General features: G+C 35.9%; 4 protein-coding genes across 5 annotated transcripts in view; 1 reads left to right on the top strand and 3 right to left on the bottom strand.

The window, feature by feature from the left end:
* Positions 1-1,835, bottom strand: part of LOC119837444 (amphoterin-induced protein 1-like) — a 244,556-nt gene extending 242,721 nt beyond the window's left edge. Inside the window, exon 1 of the mRNA XM_038363029.1 lies at positions 1,699-1,835. The gene's annotated coding sequence lies outside the window, so the exon portion shown is untranslated. The remainder of the gene's footprint in view (positions 1-1,698) is intronic.
* A 1,629-nt stretch (positions 1,836-3,464) lies between these two features.
* Positions 3,465-5,867, top strand: LOC119837381. The gene is made up of 3 exons (XM_038362949.1): positions 3,465-3,745; positions 4,163-4,344; positions 4,825-5,867. The coding sequence occupies exons 1-3, from the start codon at positions 3,577-3,579 to the stop codon at positions 5,188-5,190; spliced, it is 717 nt and encodes a 238-aa protein (XP_038218877.1). The 5' UTR covers positions 3,465-3,576; the 3' UTR covers positions 5,191-5,867.
* A 921-nt stretch (positions 5,868-6,788) lies between these two features.
* LOC119837285 lies at positions 6,789-8,297 on the bottom strand. Its single transcript, XM_038362801.1, has 3 exons — positions 8,159-8,297; positions 7,266-7,508; positions 6,789-6,984 (listed from the first exon to the last, which is right to left on the bottom strand). The coding sequence occupies exons 1-3, from the start codon at positions 8,295-8,297 to the stop codon at positions 6,791-6,793; spliced, it is 576 nt and encodes a 191-aa protein (XP_038218729.1). The 3' UTR covers positions 6,789-6,790.
* A 1,901-nt stretch (positions 8,298-10,198) lies between these two features.
* LOC119837470 (myotubularin-related protein 8) overlaps positions 10,199-16,066 on the bottom strand; it is a 42,451-nt gene continuing 36,583 nt past the window's right edge. For both annotated transcript variants that reach the window (XM_038363064.1, XM_038363062.1), the window contains exons 12-19: positions 15,721-15,827; positions 14,982-15,110; positions 13,862-13,988; positions 13,269-13,408; positions 12,371-12,482; positions 11,843-11,977; positions 11,186-11,372; positions 10,199-10,637 (exon numbers count right to left, since the gene is read on the bottom strand). In XM_038363064.1, coding sequence (XP_038218992.1) covers positions 10,612-10,637; positions 11,186-11,372; positions 11,843-11,977; positions 12,371-12,482; positions 13,269-13,408; positions 13,862-13,988; positions 14,982-15,110; positions 15,721-15,827 — 963 coding nt within the window. In that variant the 3' untranslated portion in view covers positions 10,199-10,611. The remainder of the gene's footprint in view (positions 10,638-11,185; positions 11,373-11,842; positions 11,978-12,370; positions 12,483-13,268; positions 13,409-13,861; positions 13,989-14,981; positions 15,111-15,720; positions 15,828-16,066) is intronic.

The raw sequence follows: 16,066 nt of genomic DNA, 5'->3' as shown, positions 1-16,066 counted from the left end.
AGAAAGCCTCATAAAGGCTCTGGCGGTATGCGAATTATACACGAAATGTCTAGAGGCCACGTGAAGGCACTCCGGCGGTTATTTAGATCCGATCGTCACGGAAGATCGATGCAGACTGGATGACGTATATGCGTCACTACGTCCAATAGGGACGTTGCGGGTGCTTTAAAAGCGTACGATGATTGGTTGTGCTCGCGTGTAAGGAGGGTAGTTGGATTACACCACAAAATAATAAATATTTGATTTTAATTCACTATTTTAATAATATTTGCGTTACCGAATAGAATGAAATTGTCTCATATAGAGAGGATACAAAAGGAAATTATTTAATCCTGGCGATCCTAAATAAGACAATAAGATAAAGTCATGAACTTATTGAGTCCGACCGTTGATCCGACGAACGGTTGAAGTATACAAAATTAAATCCGTCCATGCGTGGGTCAAAATGAAGTCTAAATGAGTCGATTACATACAAACATAAAAGCATACAAGCACACACCTGAAAGTAATAAAAACGAGCTAACAACATAAGGAAATGAATAGAATCACTACAAAATCATTTCCCAAGTGACCCGAATAGCGAGGTTATAATAACCAATACACGAAACGTTCAAAAAAACAAAAGCTGCTGAACCTTATAGCGCCATGTGAGGTCAGGTAATAATATTATGGAGTAATTATCGTAAGAAACGCATGCTTATCAGATGGAGGTCACGCGACAGGCAATCGTTTCCAAAATTATTTACTTATAACATTATGGTTCCTTATTATATTTTACTAGTGACCCATGTTTATGTATTTTCATAACCTTTACTAATTATTATAACAAATGCGAAAGTAAGTTTCTCTGTCCATCTGTCTCTTCGTCACGCTTCGACCATTGAACCGATTCGATTTGGATGAAAGATGGTACAAAAATTGAGGCCAGTTATAATCTTGGGAATCCCACGGGAATGCAGGTAAAACTTCCGGATTAATTTTGCTTCACCTATGTGGTCGAAGCCGCGGGCGGAGAGCATAAAATATCACAATTAAAGCTAATTGTTATAACAAAATTTAAAAATTTCACGACGACTCACCGTATCATATCATTTTACTTTATTATAATGCATTTGGAACTGACATAAATAACCCTTAGCAAAAAGAACGTCGGTTAATGAAAAGGTTCGAAATGAATTCATAAATATTGGCCATAAATTCATATCTTCAATTTAGGCGGGAAAATTCCCGCCTACATTGACTACTTATATACTGCGAACAAACCGTCCGAAAGGGTTCTTATAAATATAGAGTATAAAATATAATATCTACAGCCATAGAGAATAAAACGTAGTTGTTAGGAACAATAATTGAGTAAAATTTTACATTTTATAGATATGAATTATTTTTAATGCAAAAAAAAATTGATAATAAAAAGAACTTACTTACGTACATGTGTACAGTTGATTTGTTATAAAATGTAAATATTCTATTCTATTTTGTTTATTTGTTTGATGAGAACAAAATAAGATTTCATTCTAAGAATATCCAAAGCAACTTAATAAACAAGCAATTACTTATGCCTAAACGAATATAGACTATATTTAAATTTTATTCTGTTTATAAATAATCTTATATTACACCTTAATTATACATTTAACACAAAAAATCTACACACTGTACATCTCGTAATATATAATTTAGAAACGACAAACTTACCTAAATTGCAACTATTTATAACACTTTTGGCATCAAAACCACATTCCACAACACATATAATACATTTCACTTTGTCATATATTTCGCTATCGTAAGTTTTTCGTAGAAATCGCTAGATCTTCGCGAGGCGTACCACCTCCGCAGCGTTGTGAAGCCAACTGAGATTACACTAGGACCTAGGTATACTGATTAATATAGAATGTAATACAATCTGCATTACTGCAATGTGTAAATAATAGTTAGTGTAATTCATAATTAATAAAAGCGCATTATTCGGTGGAAACAAACTGCTGTGACAGATGGATACGCAATGTTGTACACCAGCTATTGCCTGTGGTTTTACCCGTATACTGTTTGCTTTTAAGTGGTTCTTTCGAAGGTTACCCCCGCAAACAAAAGAAACTTCGCCTCTTTACTAACTAGGTAATTTATGTTATAAATACCTAGCTTTCCGCCTCCGGTTTCACTCGCGTAGTCAAGGAATAAGATAGTCAGTCCCGGGGCATTGGCTTAGTTTCCGTTCCTGTGGGATTTCCGAGATAAAAACGATACTTTGTCCTTTCTAAACGTGTCAATCTATATCCGTACCAAATTTGTTCCAGAACGGTTGAATGGTTTAGGCGTGAAGGGACAGATACACAGATAAATAGAATACTTTAGCATTTGTATTATAAATAGCTTTTTCCCGCGGCTTCGCACGAGTTAAATTCTGAGTAGTTTAATAGATGAAATTATACAAATAAACCTTCCTCTTGAATCACTCTATCAATTAAAAACCACCAGATCAAAGTATGTTGCGTATTTTTAAAGATGTAAGCAAACATAAGGACATAGGGACAGGCAGAGATAGCGACTTTTTTATACTGTGTAGTGATGTATGTAGCGGGGATAATTATATAAAATGTAAGGAAAACCTTCTAGGTCAATCAAATATGCTTCAATCATTTAATTTCACAATATTGCGCGTATTTTTGGCAATAGCAGTTCACCTGGGCCCTATATTTAACTTAAATCACTAAGAGATCACGTACGTATCCAACGGTGAAATAATTTTTAAAATCGATATATGTAGTAGTTCCTGAGATTAGCACCTTCAAGCAAACAAACAAACTTTTCAACTGCACTCCTATTATTAGTATAGATAGCAGGGTATTTGAATTAAGTTATATGTCAAATTTTATTCAATATCGTCCCATATCATTCACATGGTATAATTTAAACCTGTATTTGATGTTTGACAACAGCTAATATCAATGTTTATGAAATTAAATTATTGTAACTAGAGCATCTACATCGTTTAAAAAAACTATACCGATTTTTTTTAAATTGAAACATTTAAACCTACCTTATTTCATATGTTTAAATTTTAACAAATTTTTTAAATGGTAATGAATGAATTCAATTTATTGATGGAAAAATTCTTTTGATAGCAAATATAATATAATCTATACTAATATTATAAAACTGAAGAGTGTGTTTGTTTGTTTGAACGCACTAATCTTAGGAACAACTGGTCTGATTTGAAAAATTCTTTCAGTGTTAGATAGCCCATTTAAGAAGAAGGTGAAATGAAACTTAATGTGGGCGGGAAGCGCAGGCGGCGTGCCGACCGTGTGCCGTGCCGACCGTGTGCCGTTTTTTTTAGACGTGGCAATCACAACTAATACATAATATGTCAATGTCAGTTGTCATTTGATTAGACTCAAATGACAACTGTCAGAAAAATTCCGTGATTGCTCTTCCGTCAGTCGCCGGCATCCTAACTAGTTCTTAATCTGTACCGGCGTTTTATAACTTTTTAAGATTGCTTAAGCATCATAGTCATAACCTTTTATAAATTAGTGTATAATAATCTTTTATTAATCGCAATCACCAATTATGCCGCGAAAGCCTTGTTATTGGACTCGTAAGTTGGAGCTACTTTTGGTTGACTTCATACGGAAGAAAGAGTTTATTTGGAAGCCAATAGGCAACACAAACCACCATATACAGCAAAAATACAAGGCGTATGCGGAATTCGCTTCGAAATTAGGACGTGGATTTACGGGTTAGTAAAGAATTTTTAACACGTCAAGTCTTCAATACTGTAATTACTACATAGTATAATACAAAGTCGCTTTCTCTGTCCCTATGTCCCTATGTACGGATTTTGATGGTTTTTTTAATACATAGTGATTCAAGAGGAAGGTTTATATGTATAGTAAGCTAATATGCTGCCCGCTTTTAAGGCGTAAAGGAAAAATAAAAGAATCGAGGACTGGAAAGAAGGAATGGGCTGGGACGGGTGATGAAAAGGACATGGGCCATGGCTCTCCCATTCACCATACGAAACATAGATGTCACTATTTCACGCCGGTTTTTCTGTGGGGGGGTGGTACTTCCCCGAGCAGGCCCAACTCGTGCCGAAGCATGCTCGAATCCCACAATAACTGTGAAATAATATTTTCATCATCCTCATTTTCAGCTCGATCAGTTAGAGACCGCTGGGTGAACATACGAAGCACATTTAATCATAACCTTCGTAAGGTTTTAAAGTCCAAAGTGTGTGCCAAATCTCCAGATGAGGTCTACACACCCTGCTGGCCCTTGTGGAAGCCGCTACAATTCTTAAGAGATGCTACAAAGAAGGATAATTGCTCATATGAGGTAAATGTTTTGTAATGTTTTATACTGAGTGAGGACTGACAATTCAATTGTACTATATTCTCATAAAAACTTTGAGTGCTTATGTTGGTTACCCACTCCCTCTATTTTGTTATAGTGTTAAAAGTATGTTTGTTTTTCATTATTAATACAATTTACTGGTCCACACAAAACCTGTTTTGAAGACTCACTAGCTTGGTTTTAAGGCTAATTAATATGTAATTATCAGATTTTATAGTATAATCATTATATTATTCAGTTTATGATAAATCATTTTGAATTACCTCAATAATATACTTCCAATGGTGCTACTACAAAAACAAAAACATTGTCTACAATGTAGATTTATACATAAGTTCTTCCCTTATTTTATACAAAATATGCTTAAGATATTTTCTGTAGTCCCCTATTAAACAATAAATATATGTTTCTCAGAAATACATGTAATTCATTAGGTTAATGCATTTATTTGTCTATTTACAGGAGTACAATTCAACACAAGAAGATTACAAAGAAGTGGACATCAATTTGGAGTCAGCTCTAGCTGACATTAATGAAACAGACATTCTAAATATCAGACAAACAGGTCAGAGAACAGATAGGCCGAGGAAAAAGAATAAATCAAAGAGGAATAAAGTTAACAAATGCAAGGAATTGCTGGATAATCTATTGGTATCTATGACTCCGTTTAATGTTTCTGAACAGTCGCAGCCCTACTGGTTTTTTGGTAGGCACGTGACTGAGAGACTGAATGCCATGAGGCCACTAGACGCGAAATGCGCAGGACGAGAAATACTAAAACTGCTTGAAGGAACAAATGATGAAATGGACTACACATTAGGCACCTGAGATGTTATTTCTTTTAGAAAAAATTATGTGGAACATATGACAAAAGGCCTCTGGGTAAAACTAATTGAATACAGGCAGAAAGAACCTTTATGTACTGTTCTATGGGGCTATTAAGTGAAACATCTTTTTTCCGAACTGGAATGGTATTTATCACTCTGGGAGCGAATTCCTCCGGATGCGGGAATGAATGCCCGCCAACATTTTTGGCGCGCAGGTGAGAAGATGTCTTTACACAACGACCAGTACGGAATTCCTCGCGATACTTTTTATTTTTTTGTTAATAATCAATTCACTGCAGACGAATATTTGAAGTTTTGATCAGAATTTTGCGTAGCTGACCCTGCTGTTCTGTTTTTTATCTCTTTTAAATTGCCGATTACTTCTTGCGATTCTTATTTATGTGATTATTAACATCATAAACCATTTTTCTAGCCTGCCCGGCTAACACTTTATTTTTACACTGCAAAACTTATACACAACAAAATTAAACAAAAATTATGTAACACAGCCAGAGGCCCCAAAAAAAATTCGAATTAAATTTAATTCGAATTTACTTACAATAGTTCTTGCACGATGCAAGTACTCAGAAGTAATGAATATAATACTAAACTTATTTAATATTAATAACTTATTTGAATCAGTAATAGTCATTCCCGTGTGAACCGTCTACTCACTCGTTGTTGACTCGTTGCATTAGGGTTCCGTTGGCGTAACTCAGAAAACAATAAACGGATAACATAAAAGACTATATAACCAGACATATTAAAATGATATGTTTGTGCAACATTCATAAGCCGAGTTTTTCTGTATAAGAGCGACGTGGGTGTTCAAGATTTATATTGAAATAAAGTTTTAATTATTTATATTCCGGCTTTTTATTTACCCCCTTGAGAATTAGAACAGCTGCGAAAAAATGCCAATAGCGTATAATAATTTGTTATAGCAAATATTATATAATTAAAGATTTAGGTACATGTCATAGCACTACAATACTTATTGTCACTAAACTACAGTAAGATAAAATCTACGGGTTCAATAGTCCAACATGGGTTGTGCTTTTTTTATGTTATTGGAAGGCAAACGAGCAGAAGCTTTGCATGGTTGAAAGCAAATGCGACGCACACAGACGTCCATAACAGTGTTACGGGTGTTGCCTTCCAGAAAAATGCTTTACACCATTTTTCTGGAAGACAGAAATTATATCCATTTCTTACCAAACTGTAAAGTGCAAGGTAGTTTTCGTAGTCTGTACTGCTTATTTATATTGTTTGTTTCCTTATTACCGGTGAAAAAGAAACAAAAAATAATGTATGACAATAGCTTAGAAAGCCAAAAGTGAGTCCAAGTTGAATAATATGGAATACATTTGTTCCTTTCTTCGCACTCTCACGAATAGGACCTATATGCTAAATCAGTTTTCTTTTATCTATCTTCAAAAAAGGGGGTTTCTCAATTTGACTGCATTTTTATGTTACCTCAGAACTTTCGACTGGACAAATCAAGTTTGCTTATTCTTTTTTTCTCTATACTTTATTTCATGTGATCCTACTCCTGACAATTATAAACAACATAAAACTATTATTTATTTATTTGTACAGGCTCAAATATCAACAGTAAATTTATGCTTGTTAGTTGCCATGATATTATTGGTACATTCGTTTAATTGCGATGCTAAGGAACATTCGTCTTTACTTTTTATACTGGAGTTGATGCAGTGATCCACGCCCTTTTCAAGTTTCTTTATAAGTTTATCTTCTTTCGCGTAGAATTTACTGACTAGGACGATAAGATTATCTGTGAATAACAATCGCGTAACCATTTATTGTGATATCTTTATTTCAAAAACTACTGAACCGATTGCAATGAAATTTGGTACGTAGATAGCTGGACAACTGGAATAACATATAGGCAGCTTTTTATCCCGATATTCCTACGGGATACGGACTTGCGCGGGTGAAACCGCGGGGCGCAGCTAGTATTATATAAAAAAATAATAGTACCCGTAAAACAACATATAATAAAATAATAGAACTCATAAAAGAATAAGATTCAAATAAAATAATACAAACATGTACCTTTGTGAACTTTTCCATTTTCTATAACGCCATTCCGTTTTAATACACACGCAATGAGGCATTCGCCGTGTATCGGCGACTCGGTTTTTGGTGATAATCGTTTTATTGGTCTATTGTCTTTGGCCTGTACTTCTTTTAAGCATTCTGACATATTGCGTTTAAAATCTTGTGCGTGTTTCGCCACGTCTTTTGGAATTGATTGGTACGACCAGTCCGGGTCTTTATTTGTGTCGTCTCTTAGGGCTGTCAAGTTCGATTTTTCAAAATATTTAAAAAACACACAAACAAGAAAGCAATAAACCATTGTGTTGCCTGTTGGGCTTTTAAATGAATCAGGTCAATTTTCTATTATGCTTGGTTTAGGATAGGTTCCTCACCGTTAAATTATGAAATACGATGGATTAAAAAAAATGATAATCTTTTGTAATCTATTGCAATAGATTACAAAAAATTGCACACCCATGCGGAAGCGAGGCGAGCTGAGATTAGTAAAAAAAGATATATATATATATATATATATATACATATATTTTTTTGTTTTTATATAATAGCGGGCAAACGAGCAGGCGCGTCACCGGAGATTAACGCCGCCCATAGGCGTCCACGCAACCTGGAGTGGTTCGGAAATGCTGTAGCGGTAGATCGTTCCACAGAGGAGTAGTGCGCGGTAAAAAGTTCCTCCTAAAGCGCACTGTGGATGATCGCCACGTATCCAGTTGGTGACAGTGATATTTTAGTTTGTGTCGCGTCGTACGGTGGTGAAATTCAGCAGCTAGTATTGTTCCGAACAGCTCTTCAGAGCATTCACCGTGGTAAATCCGGTAAAATATGCAGAGATGCAACATCTTTACGAAGATCTATTATATATTTTTGTCAAAGTAAAACATACGTACCTGTTTTTCGTTCTTTTGCTTCCAATTTCATATTCCGAGTGATAATGGTATCTTTGTTAATTTTAATATTTTGAACTGTATGAACGCCAATAACCTGCGTCTTTTCTAATGGTTCTATTTTTTGACCCTCATCAGACATAGATGGCGCCAAAATTAGACTTAAAAAAAAAATGTAACATAACATTGTTAACGCTGTTTACAACTCAATATTGAATGGCTACCGTAATTGTTTTGCTTGTTATTTTTTACGATATCATAAACTTATTCCACTTAATTGCGTCCAATTATTTCAAAAATAGGATACAGTACACAACAATAAATTTTTCGTGTTTATATAATTTTTTTTTTTTGTTTTGTTTATACATTTTTTCTAGTTTGCAATGATCTGGTGGGTCGCCTGATGGTAAGCTCCACCGCCGCCCATGAACATTTGGAGAGGTCGATTTCAGACCTTAAGCCTAATGGATTGCCGACTAGAAATTGGAAAGGGATTAAGAAAGAATTGACGAGAAGAGCTAATAAACAGGGGAAGGGTAAGGAAAATGATATGGGCCTCCGGGTCCCCCACTCCCCGAAACACAGCAGTATGCTATTTCACGCCAGTCTTCTGTGGGGGTGTGGTATTTCCCCGGTGCGAGCTGGCCCAATTCGTGCCGAAGCGTGCTCGACTACCACACACATAATAAACATTAGAAAAGTTAGTACACGCAACGAGTTTGTCATATTATAATAATTTAATATCGAATTTAAGAGATTTATTTTCTTCATTCGTACGATTGCAAAAGCTACGTGTGCAAGTGAACTCGAGTGGTGAGGGAACAAGCAGATAGCACTATGCATACCAGACGAAGAAAAAATATCCGAGACCTTCTTGAATAAAAGACAAATCATTTATGTACATTTAATTATACTATTTACATTAACCAATATATATATATATTACACCTTGAACTTAAGACCTTACAAAAAAACATATCTACACAATACATGGTCTGTATCTTACTTAAAATGTTGTATTTCAGACAGACGTATATGCGAATTTTATGAGAAAAGTTAAGTAATTTTATTTTCAATTATTAAGTAAAAGGTTAAAAAAAATTAAAATTCACTGTATAGATTTTAATTATAAAACAGTATTCTTTACAAAGTGCATAACTTATGAAATCACTAAGCGTCTAGTACATAAACTATTACAATTTGATAAAAAATAATAATAACTGTTTAGTACACTTACATTACCACGAATACGTAAATCCAAAAGCGTAGGATCCTGGATGACATTTGTAAATGATTTCTCTCTTATGAGCCCAAACATATTTTGCACCTGGGCAAATTTGCTAATTTCAATATGAAATTGATGCAATTTAATGAGAATGTTTAAAATGCTATAGAAGAATCATTGATATAATTAATTAAGAATTTAAAATACTAGAGTCAACTTATTTCTTTTGTCAACTTTTTTGAAGCATACCATATGAAAGTTTTTAATGGTATTTGAAAAATAAAAAGAACAGGAATTATTCGACATTAAGCATAATTAACTTGCGACGTACTGAGCTTCAACTAAGAACAGGATCGATTCAGCGCCATTTTGTAAAGACTGGTGACGTCATAGGTTACACGAATGAATAATCTAAATTGAGAAATAACGTTTGTACTAAATTCAATGTGGAAGTCAGGGTCAGTCTGGATCAGGAATATAAAATAAAACATTGAAATGCAAAGTAAATTGTATTTTTCAAATGACATTAGGTCATTGTCGTTCCTATTCTCAGTTGAATCGTAAATTCATTTTTACGTAAAGATAACATCGATTCAACATGTATGGTAGATTTTAAACTATTGTTTATGAATATTTGCTTTATATTTATTCGTTAATATTAAATGGTTTGTACAATAATGGTTATCATCTTTACACTTAATATGTATACTTATTTGTACTAATTAATTGAGACAATCAAAGCTTATAAAATATACACAGATATTTCACCGGATTTATGCGAGGGATTTTATTACACGACTGACTGGTATTTTTTTTTCTGAATTTCCTTATTCTATGATATAAATGCCTTAACACATTTGGATGTAGTGAAGTAGAACGGTCACTTTATAGAAAATTTCATACATCTTTATTTATCTTAATAAAAAAGACTTACATGATTTTAAATAAACAATGGACTCTGATTCAGGCATACTTGCTAGGTAATACCCGCGGTATGAGAACAGGTTCTCTTCAGAAGATACACAAACTAAAGAACAGGTTCCTTTCTTTCGAGTGATAAATAGAATAACAATTGTAATACCACAATTAAAAGGAAACATTTACATAATTTTCTTACAGAAAAGACAGTCCAAAGTCCAATTGACCTTCTTTATACCTGAAACTTTTCTTGAAGAATTAAAGTTGGAAAACGAACTAATGTACATAAATCAGTCTTGCTCTGCATCGCTTCTTAGCTGCTCCCCGATGATTTTATGTCTGGAAATATAACACACAATATGAGTCTGAATGACAGGGTTTAAGTAAAATAAAGGTTTTTCCAAGTAAATTTAATCCATAAAAAGTAATGTCACATTACAGTATTGCCTATAGGCTACTTCAGAGTTACGGTTTGTTGTTTATACGTATGAGAATATAACTTAAGATTTGAAACGTCCACAATACTAGAATTGAACCATTACTGCCAACATACCCCCATAGGAACTATAGGGGATCTATTGTGGGAATCGAGCACGCTTATGCACGAATTGGGCCAGCTAGCACCGGAGAAGTACCACACCCCCACAGACAACCGGCGTGAAATAATAGCTTGCTATTGTGTTTTGTACGGTGAGTGGGGGAGCCGGAGGCCTGTTTCCTATTCCTGACCCTTCCCAGTCCATTCCTTCTTTCCAGTCATCAATCCTTTGTGAATGTTCACGGGCGGTGGTGATCGCTTACCATCAGGGCAACCACCAGCTCAGTTGCCCGATATGACATAAAAAGGGTGTCGGAGGCGCGGGAGCGGGGAGCAAATGTGCACTCACAGTGCGTTGCGTGCGGGGCGCTCGGCGTGAGCGGGTTGAGCGGCGTGAGCGGAGTAAGCGGGGTGAGCGGCGTGAGCGGCGCGCAGGCGGCGCACAGCGGCGCGGGCGCGGGCGCGGCGAGCGCGGGCAGCGGCGCGCGGCTCACGCAGCGCGTGCACACGCAGCCGCCGCAGCCCCAGCAGTGGTGCTGCCAGTCACAATATATATTAACACAACAATACATATACACCGTTTTGTGACGTCATCTTGGTTCGATCAAACGGATTTATAATCAAAGCTAGGAAACAACCTACCACCAATTAACCTACCCACCCCGGTTCCGCCCGGGGAGTCGTTTTTAATTGTAATAATAAAAACTATCCTATCTTGTAATTTGAATTAAACTGCACATGGTGTGCGGATTTGATTACAATTTGGTTGAGTAGTTTAAAAGTACATCGCGGACAAAACAACGTGATACGTAATTTACATATATTAAGATAAGTAGTCAGATATTAATTGTGTATTTATATTCTGTTGAAGGTGGTGGAATGTGTGGTTGAATTTATTTATAACAATAATATTAAAAAAAAAACCACCCCTGACGGTTTTCCCGCTTTTCCTGAGACGATAAACCTAATAAAAAACCGATATGTACAGATAAATCTCTATACACACTTTTCTGCTGAAGTGGTCGAGCGGTGTGGAGCAGCTGCACTCCGTAACGTTCTTAATACTCTTCCAGTCCAACGCCACCGTGTTGATCTCAGCCTCGAGCGCAGACAGGCTCGGCGGTATTATGTCATCTGTCTTCTGGAAAAGGTTTATCTAAATATATATAACTCACAAGGTGACTGACTAACTGACTGACTTACATAGTATTTATTATGCACCGGACTATACAGAATTTTACATGATTATGTTTGCATGATTCTCGTATTTGCAGTCATGTAATAAATCTATTATAGAAAGGCGATAGCGATGGAATTATGTGATAGAGTGTTTTTAATTTCGACAAAAGTAGGTTCTCAATTCGACTGTGTTCTTTTTGCGTTTTCATAACGTTTCACTGTGCGAAAAATTTTTATAGTTTTTTTTTTTTATTTGAACGCTAGCATCTTCCGTGTGATCCCGTTTAAATGTGGTCTAGTTGTTTGTTAAAAATTATAACACAAACAACACTTGAATATATGTAATTAATCTCACCTCAGTAATAAGTGGTATATTGCTAGGTTTTGGTCCTTTTGTCTCTTTAAGTGGATGGTCGTCATTTGCGCATTCCATTTCGGACAAATTCGCACCTGACTCATATATGAATCTGAAATAATATTTTATTTATTTAAATATGTAATACAATTAATTACTCCTTCACTTGGATCTATATCAAATACTAGCTTTATTATAATTTGTAGATAATTGGTCCTTCGAGTCGGATACGTACGAATGCCTTAGTGAAATAACTTTCTACAGTAATCAAAATGTTATTATTACTAAACACTTTGTACTAGATATTTCATAATGGTAATGTATCTTTTGTAATCGCAAACTCAAGTGATAATGTAAGCAAAAATCATGTTAGGTAACTATATACCCACGTAGGTATCTAAAAACTAACTTAATATTTAATAAGGTATTGAATGAAGGTAAGGTAATATATATACGTAGTTCAATTTTATTTATTTATTTTTTATGTCATCGTCTACAATGCTGGTGCTGGTGCTGCACCGGATGGTAAGCGCTAGCAAAGCCCATGTACATTTGCAGAGGCGTAAGGTCGACTTATTCAATATCGCCTCTGCAAATTGGATAACTACATATAATTTGGAAAGGGATTTAGAAAGATTTGACGAGAGGAATAAAATAAAGGACTGGGAAGCGTAAGAAAACGGATATGAGACTCCGACTGTCTCAATCACCGTACGAAACACAGCGGGGTGCTACTATTTCACGCCGTTTTTCTGTGGGAGTGTGATACTTCCCCGGTATGAGCAGACCAAATTCGTGCCGAAACGTGCTCGACACCAACATTATTTTTTTTAGATCATTCTCTTTAATGTTCTATATATACGCAGTTTTAGATATATCTTTTCCAGTGAATACTTACTTATTGTCAATTTGAAGCGCGGCAGTTTTGGTCTCAATTTCCACAGTATCCATATTGCCGTTCTGATAGTTGACTACAGCGGCGTCGCGGCTCTTGTCCGATTTCTTGCCAGATAGAAGCTTCTTGAATGTTGTTATTCGCTACATTTCACAAAGGAATTCGTTAATACGTAGTTAGCTAGACTGGCGTAATCAAAAATTTACATGTAAATATTGTTTTGAGAAAATTATAAAATAAAGTCCAACCAAGCGGGATTCGAACCCGCGTTATTCGCCGTACCGTGGCAGTGCTGATATCACTCACGACTCAAACTTTTTCTGCATGTGGTGGAGTGTGCGTTATAGGTGTATTAACAGTTATAGTAAAAAATAGGCATCATGTCTAGTGTGTCTGACGCATATATTTTTAGAAAGCAGGCGTGCACCTTTTTGTACGTGCATACCTATGTCTGAACGTTATTGTGTAATTTTTTTTTTACGTAATGTGTGCATGTACGCACGCACATGTATACATGGACGCGTGCGCGTAATGCGTGTGCGTGCGTGCATGCGCGTGTTTATGTGCGTATGCGTGTGCGTGCTTGTGCGCGTCACCTTGGCGAGATAGTCGATGTGGTGGTGCAGCGCGGCGGAGTGCTCGACGGCGGCGGGCAGCAGGTCGGGCAGCGCCTCGCGCGGGTGCACGCCGCTCTCGTGCCGGCAGTACATGCCGCGCCAGAACCTGCCCGCAGATATTACTCATTAAGGGGATTAGAACAAGCCAACATGTCAGACGCACACATTTATTCTCATTAATGAAACAACGATCCTTGGTTCTGTCAGTGCTCGAGTGAGGACGCACTCATAAAAAAAAGAAAACAGGATTTGCTAAAATCTACTGTTTGTACAAAAAATAATTAAATCCGAATTATTAGCATAGTCTTTAATAGATAAAACAAACAGTATTCAACACACTATCATATTAACATATATCCCGAAGCATTTATCTATTTGTTTCTTTTTATGTACTGCTTCATATCCTCTCACACACGGTCATACACTTTTGGCAGAGTGGTTGTGATTAAGGTGATATTGCTTGGATTTATATGGCAAATATTTTATGCATTACATATCTTTTACCGTATGCATTTTTTGAGAAAAAAACAATAATAATTCTACTTTCTTCTAACAAGTAAACAAAGTATTGTTATAATATATTTAGTCAATTATAACTGTGTCATTGGCTAAATCATAATCCTACAATATACATGCAATTATTTATGGGTAACTGTTTGCACCGATAATAATATGGCCTTTTATTTAGATAATCTTTACTACATACATAGTGAAAAAGAAAGTTTGCCAAACAGATATACAGAAACTAAGAAACAGCAAATATTTCGATTGTAGGTATACTTCGGTTAATATTTTGTTAGTTTGTAGATACAAATATAGTTTCTGTTTCACAATGTATGTAGTTAGCACCAAACGGGAGATAATTTATCAAACCTACACTGAACAATATATAGAAATAAATATAATCCTACTAATATTATAAATGCGAAAGTTTGTAAGAATGTGTGTGCGTTCACGCAAAAACTACTGAACCGATTGCAATGAAATTTGGTACGTAGACAGCTGAACAACTGGAATAACATATAGGCAAATATTTTTATCCTGATATTCCTACGGGATACGGATGTGCGCGGGTGAAACCGCGGGGCGCAGCTAGTACCTTATACTTTGTGCATTCAAGTCCGGTTTTAACACATCAGGATGCGCTTTCGGGTTGTACAGTGGGTTCTTGTATTCGTTGAGGTGGCTCGCCATGTAGCCCCACAGTGAAAACGTACGCTCCGATAACCTGGTTTAATAACGTGATTTTAACGAGTTATAATCATATAACATATAACAAATGTAGACACAAACTTGCGGCAGAAATTTATTGAAACAAATAGAGAAAAAAGTTATTAATAAGGGTGACTCGACCAAAATCAGTAAAAATATCATCATTGAAATTATCGATTGGTGAAATGAAACGAATCTATTTATATTTATAATATTAAAAAAAAAGAGGAAAGTAGTGGTGGCTCAGTGGTGTGGATCTCGGACATGGTCCTGGACAGACAAAATCGATAAGTTGGGGTTCGAGACCAGGCGTGCTTGCAGGAAATAAATTGATTTTTCATTTATCTGCACATGTGGATAACAACACCGATGCTAAAAATGGTGAAGGAAAACATCGTGAAGAAACCGGTATGTCTGAGAATTAAAAGTTCGACGACATGTGACATCTGCCAACCCGCACTTGGCCAGCGTGGCCTGAACCCTCATAGGAGACTTGTGTCTCAGCAGTGGAAACATATATGGACTGATGATGATAATGATGATGATTGAAACAGTTTTTTTTTTCTTGTTCTTTAATAAATAGAATAGCATTAATGTAGGGTAGATAAATAAAAAAATCGCTTCACCTTAGATCCCTTCGATCCTTCTCGCAGTTGCCCACAAAAGTGCCGTACTGGCACGCGTGCGCGTGGTCGTGTAGCGTCAGCAGAAAACGCTCGTTAAATTGGAATGCCTGTGAATGTAAAGCGTTCATAATTGATTCAGTGCAGTAAAAAAGTAAAATTTCTTATGGGCCGAACGTCTTTCTTGTGTTTCATTAATTTTAGTTTAGTTAGTGTTTAATTAGTTTTCTTGGATTAGAACCGAAAGCATTTTTAACGGATTTAAAGCGTAATTTTCTGCAGAATTTTCGCTGTGAATTTCGAAACGTCGGGTTAAAGAATATAACTAATGACTCTTCTCCATTAATCT

Source organism: Zerene cesonia, chromosome 27 (assembly GCF_012273895.1).
Source record: "Zerene cesonia ecotype Mississippi chromosome 27, Zerene_cesonia_1.1, whole genome shotgun sequence".
NCBI lineage: Eukaryota > Metazoa > Arthropoda > Insecta > Lepidoptera > Pieridae > Zerene > Zerene cesonia.
The sequence above is the reverse complement of the archived record's forward strand: the minus strand, read 5'-3'. Positions and strand labels throughout refer to the sequence as shown.

Bases quoted from the DNA above. Each gene is read 5' to 3' on its own strand.
- LOC119837381 (XM_038362949.1), top strand. From the start codon at position 3,577: ATGCCGCGAAAGCCTTGTTATTGGACTCGTAAGTTGGAGCTACTTTTG. The intron at 3,746-4,162 runs GTTAGTAAAGAA...CCTCATTTTCAG, and splicing joins ATTAGGACGTGGATTTACGG to CTCGATCAGTTAGAGACCGC. The intron at 4,345-4,824 runs GTAAATGTTTTG...GTCTATTTACAG, and splicing joins AGGATAATTGCTCATATGAG to GAGTACAATTCAACACAAGA.
- LOC119837285 (XM_038362801.1), bottom strand. From the start codon at position 8,297: ATGTCTGATGAGGGTCAAAAAATAGAACCATTAGAAAAGACGCAGGTT. The intron at 7,509-8,158 runs GTACGTATGTTT...CGAACTTGACAG, and splicing joins AGCAAAAGAACGAAAAACAG to CCCTAAGAGACGACACAAAT. The intron at 6,985-7,265 runs GTACATGTTTGT...TGTTATTCACAG, and splicing joins AAATGGAAAAGTTCACAAAG to ATAATCTTATCGTCCTAGTC.